Source organism: Salmo salar, chromosome 18, assembly GCF_965601325.2.
Source record: "Salmo salar chromosome 18, fSalSal1, whole genome shotgun sequence".
NCBI classification, from domain to species: domain Eukaryota; kingdom Metazoa; phylum Chordata; class Actinopteri; order Salmoniformes; family Salmonidae; genus Salmo; species Salmo salar.
Window position 1 is genome coordinate 30,095,558 of NC_138308.1, and position 6,000 is coordinate 30,101,557.

General features: G+C 45.0%; 1 protein-coding gene across 1 annotated transcript in view; it reads right to left on the minus strand.

Moving 5' to 3' along the window:
• LOC106577229 (catechol O-methyltransferase domain-containing protein 1-like) overlaps positions 1-1,242 on the minus strand; it is a 31,695-nt gene extending 30,453 nt beyond the window's left edge. Inside the window, exon 1 of the mRNA XM_082965461.1 lies at positions 1,140-1,242. Within this exon, the coding sequence (XP_082821587.1) occupies positions 1,140-1,242 (103 nt within the window). The remainder of the gene's footprint in view (positions 1-1,139) is intronic.
• Between the last annotated feature and the right edge of the window lie 4,758 nt (positions 1,243-6,000).

A 6,000-nucleotide genomic window follows, 5' to 3' on the forward strand; every position in this document is an offset into this window, starting at 1 on the left:
GAGGACACCATGCCCCTCATTTTTCATAGCATGTTGTACTGATCTTACAAACTTTCTCAGATCAGAAAAAAAAGCCTAAAGATGAACTTTTTCCCCCTTGGTCTCATTCAGAAACCTTGTCAGTTCCCTCAACGTGTACTTTGACCCCTCTGCTTGACTGGCTGTCAGCTCCGGACCCATTGAAAAGGAGTCTGAAAAACTCCTCATCATCCTCTTCCTCAGACTCACTTTCCTCCTCATCTCCATCTCCCATCCTGACCACCTGCCCTTCCGCTCTGGTCAGGGCCGCCCCCCCAGCACCAGGCAAAGGTTCCATGGTGCCTTTGACCACACCAGCCTCTCCCCTCCCACCTCCTTTCTTCTCCCCCTTTTTCCTTTTCCGCTTGACACCCTCATCCTCCCCCCTAGTCTCTTACGCTTCCCCACTATACTCTCCTCATCCACTAGCATAACCTGACTAGACCCAGCCTCATCTACACCACCCTCCATAGCATGACTAGACCCAGCCTCAGCTTCCCCACCATCTCTAGCCTGACTAGGCCCAGCCTCATCTGCACCACCATCTCTGGCATGACTAGGCCCAGCCTCTGCTCTCTGCATCTCATTGCCCCCTGCACATTGACCTCGATTTCCCCCACTGGCGTTTGTGCCCTCACCTTGTCTACGGCCTTTATGTGGGCCCGCAAAGCTCTTATGCCCCAAATCCCCACACTCAAAACACCGTAGACTATCTGTGCTGGCAAACCCTGCGTAGAGCCCCTCCCCATGCCTCACTTTAAAATGCACATTTAGCTGTTGCTCATTGTTATTCAGAAATATGAACACTTGCCTCCGGAACGAAACAACATGCTTAATGGAATCTGCCTGAAAACCTGCCGACAGTACACGAAAACCGCTAGCAAACTTACCAAAACGACTCAGCCCTTTCCTGATTTGATCATCCGTAATAAACGGAGATACATTTGCAACTACCACCCTTGTCGAAGAGGTAGAAAGAGGAGAAATTGGCTCCAACACACCCCTTACAAATATTCCACTAGCAATTAGCCTACCAACCAAATTTGCTCTTTTCATGAACACAAGCACAGCTTTGTTCATTCTGGAAGCGGAATGTATAAATTCAGCTCCTACCTGTTCACCGACAGCAAGTAGAACCTCCTCCACGTTAACTCCATTCTCAGGAACACACCTGAATCCATGCCATATCGACAGTGTCTCCTCCGTGCTAGGCTGAAAAGCCATCGCGCACACCACACCTTCCAAACCCCAGGAATCTAACTCTGTCTTCTTCCACCCTAACTTTGAAAAAAACTTGTGGATACTGCTAAAACAAATAGTGCATTAACCCTCCACCATAGAAAATACAAATAGAAAGAAAAGACCAAGGACAGAATCAAGAAAATGAGTTAGGACAGAGCCCTCCATACCAAACGCTAAAAACTCAAACTCCCAAAAACTCCCAGCATGCACTGCGAGAGAGAGACAGAGAGAGAGACAGAGAGAGAGAAAGAGAGAGAGAGAGAAAGATGGATGGAGTGAATAGATAGAGGGAGAGAGAAAGATAGAGGGAACAGAGAGAGAGAGAAAGATGGAGTGAATAGATAGAGGGAGAGAGAAAGATAGAGGGAACAGAGAGAGAAAGAGCTAAAGATATGCTCAACGTGAGCTCCTGATATATTACAGTTTTTTTTGTTTTTAGAATGAGATAAACACTCAAATCTTTTTTAAATTTTATTTCACCTTTATTTAACCAGGTAGGCAAGTTGAGAACAAGTTCTCATTTACAACTGCGACCTGGCCAAGATAAAGCAAAGCAGTTCGACACATACAACAATACAGAGTTACACATGGAGTAAAACAAACATACAGTCAATAATACAGTAGAAAAATAAGTCTATATACAATGTGAGCAAATGAGGTGAGATAAGGGAGGTAAAGGCAAAAAAGGCCATGGTGGCAAAGTAAATACAATATAGCAAGTAAAACACTGGCATGGTAGATTTGTAGTGGAAGAAAGTGCAAAGTAGAAATAGAAATAATGGGGTGCAAAGGAGCATAATAAATAAATAAATAAATACAGTAGGGGAAGCGGTAGTTGTTTGGGCTAAATTATAGATGGGCTATGTACAGGTGCAGTGATCTGTGAGCTGCTCTGACAGCTGATGCTTAAAGCTAGTGAGGGAGATAAGTGTTTAAGTGAGTCTGCCGATGAGGATGTGGTGATTGACAGAGTCGAAAGCCTTGGCCAGGTCAATGAATACGGCAGCACAGTATTGTTTCTTATCGATGGCGGTTACGAAATCGTTTAGGACCTTGAGCGTGGCTGAGAGGCACCCATGACCAGCTCTGAAACCAGATTGCATAGCGGAGAAGGTGCGGTGGGATTCGAAATGGTCGGTAATCTGTTTGTTGACTTGGCTTTCGAAGACCTTAGAAAGGCAGGGTAGGATAGATATAGATCTGTAGCAGTTTGGGTCAAGAGTGTACCCCCCTTTGAAGAGGGGGATGACCGCAGCAGCTTTCCAATCTTTGGGAATCTCAGATGACACGAAAGAGAGGTTGAACAGGCTAGTAATAGGGGTTGCAACAATTTCGGCAGATAATTTTAGAGAGAAAGGGTCCAGATTGTCTAGCCCGGCTGATTTGTAGGGGTCCAGATTTTGCAGCTCTTTCAGAACATCCGCTGACTGGATTTGGGAGAAGGAGAAATGGGGAAGGCTTGGGCGAGTAGCTGTGGGGGGTGCAGTGCTGTTGACCGCGGTAGGGGTAGCCAGGTGGAAAGCATGGCCAGCCATAGAAAAATGCTTATTGAAATTCTCAATTATAGTGGATTTATCGGTGGTGACAGAGTTTCCTATCCTCAGTGCAGTGGGCAGCTGGGAGGAGGTGTTCTTATTCTCCATGGACTTTACAGTGTCCCAGAACTTTTTTGAGTTTGTGTTGCAGGAAGCAAATTTCTGCTTGAAAAAGCTAGCCTTGGCTTTTCTAACTGCCTGTGTATATTGGTTTCTAACTTCCCTGAAATGTTGCATATCACGGGGGCTGTTCGATGCTAATGCAGAACGCCACAGGATGTTTTTGTGTTGGTTAAGGCCTATATCTGTTCCTGGTTCTACATTTCTTGAATGGGGCATGCTTATTTAAGATGGTGAGGAAGGCATTTAGAGGGCATTTAGAGGGCAAGTTGGTTAGGATGATATCTATGAGGGTGCCCATGTTTACGGCTTTGGGGTGGTACCTGGTAGGTTCATTGATAATTTGTGTGAGATTGAGGGCATCAAGCTTAGATTGTAGGATGGCTGGGGTGTTAACCTGTTAGGGCTAGGGGGCAGTATTGACACGGCTGGATAAAAAACATACCCGATTTAATCTGGTTACCACTCCTACCCAGTAACTAGAATATGCATATACTTATTACATATGGATAGAAAACACCCTAAATTTTCTAAAACTGTTTGAATGGTGTCTGTGAGTATAACAGAACTCAAATGGCAGGTCAAAACCCGAGAGATTCCTTTACAGGAAGTGGCCTGTCTGACCATTTCTTGAACTTCTTTTCCATCTCTATCATTTACTAAGGATCTCTGCTCTAACGTGACACTTCCCACGTCGTCCATAGGCGCTCAGAGCCCGGGAAAAAACAGAATGTCGTCATTCCAGCCCTAGGCTGAAACACATTATCGCCTTTCTCAAGTGGCCGATCAAGGGACACGGGCTTATGCGCGTGACCCCGACCGCCCCCGCCTTTGGGATTTTTTCCTCTGTTTGCCGAAAAGGAGATTCCCTGTCGGAATATTATCGCTTTTCTACGAGAAAAATGTCGTAAAAATTGATTTTAAACAGCGGTTGACATGCTTCGAAGTACGGTAATGGAATATTTAGAATTTTATTGTCACGAATTGCGCCATGCGCGTGACACTTCTTTACTATTTCGGATAGTGTCTGGAACGCACGAACAAAACGCCGCTATTCGGATATAACGATGGATTATTTTGGACCAAACCAACATTTGTTATTGAAGTAGCAGTCCTGGGTGTGCATTCTGACGAAGACAACAAAAGGTAATCAAACTTTTATAATAGTAAATATGATTATGGTGAGTGCTAAACTTGCCGGGTGTCTAAATAGCGAGCCCGTGATGCCTGGGCTATGTACTTAGAATATTGCAAAATGTGCTTTCACCAAAAAGCTATTTTAAAATCGGACATATCGAGTGCATAGAGGAGGTCTGTATCTATAATTCTTAAAATAATTGTTATGCTTTTTGTGAACGTTTATCGTGAGTAATTTAGTAAAATGTTAGCGAATTCCCCGGAAGTTTGCGGGGGGTATGCTAGTTCTGAACGTCACATGCTAATGTAAAAAGCTGGTTTTTGATATAAATATGAACTTGATTGAACAAAACATGCATGTATTGTATAACATAATGTCCTAGGGTTGTCATCTGATGAAGATCATCAAAGGTGAGTGCTGCATTTAGCTGTGGTTTTGTTTTTTGTGACATTATATGCTAGCTTGAAAAATGGGTGTCTGATTATTTCTGGCTGGGTACTCTGCTGACATAATCTAATGTTTTGCTTTCGCTGTAAAGCCTTTTTTAAATCGGACAGTGTGGTTAGATAAAGGAGAGTCTTGTCTTTAAAATGCTGTGAAATAGTCATATGTTTGAAAAATGGAAGTTTTCGGATTTTAGAGGAGTTTGTATTTCGCGCCACGCCCATCATTGGATATTGGAGCAGGTGTTCCGCTAGCGGAATGTCTAGATGTAAGAGGCTAACATAATCTAATGTTTTGCTTTCGCTGTAAAGCCTTTTTGAAATCGGACAACGTGGTTGGATTCAGGAGAGGTTTATCTTTCAAATGGTGTAAAATAATATAGAAAATTGAATTGTGGTATTTTAGTTGTTTTTGTATTTCGCGCCATGCGATCCCATTGGCTGTTGGCTAGGGGTTCCGCTGGCGGAACGCCTAGATGTAAGAAGTTTTTAACATATCAACTGTTTTTTTGTGTGAAGATTTGTCACTCTTTTTGCTGGTTTTCGAGCTAAATTAGAGCTAGCTAGCAATAGCAGCAGGCAAACAACTTGGTTGCCATGGCAACGGGGCAGCAGAACAGAGCAGCAGCAGCAGTAGTAGCAGAGCCCACAGGCACCATGACCCCACTCCCCCTCAGGGCTGAATCCATTCTCTACCCTTCAGAGGCCAAAGATGACACACTGAGGAAAGCTTTTAAACAGACACTACTAAAGGGGAGGCCAGAAACCCTTTTCGCAGACCTCTACAAAAACGGTGATGTGAGTAATCTCATCTTTCTCACTGACCAGCAGACTGGCGCTCAGCAGTCTGCTTTCACTATCCATCCATAAAGAAAGAGAGAATCTGTAATGGATGGAGCTGAAAGTCAAAGAGAAAGACAACCCTGACAGCACCATGACAACAATCAACCTCTACAAGACTGGGACTGTCATGGTGCAAGGTAATCTTAGGCTGTTTGAGGAGAGAGCAGAGAGAGAAGGACAGCACCAGTGGGTTGACCTCCCACAAGACAAACTCCACCAGCACCACCCTCACCCCTACTATCCCCACCCAAAAAGCACATCCAGCACCTCTCTTCCCACCATAGTGGAGGACACGCCCCAGGAGGAGAGCAACCCCCTCAGTGTAGAGCAGGCTCAGGCCCTCCTCACCACCATAGCTGCCATGAGGGATGAGTTCACCTGACTGGAGGGGGAGGTGGTCCTGCTGAGGGGGAGCAAACAGCAACCAGACATCCAGACCTTAGAGGAGCTCCTAACCAAGGTGTAAACAGCAACCAGACATCCACACCTTAGAGGAGCTCCTAACCAAGGTGTAAACAGCAACCAGACATCCAGACCTTAGAGGAGCTCCTAACCAAGGTGTAAACAGCAAGAGCAGAACAGCAGCCTTGCAACACAGCTGAACGAGGTTCAGCTAAGAGAGAGATGGACTCAAGAGAGAGCTGGCTGATCTAACAAAAGA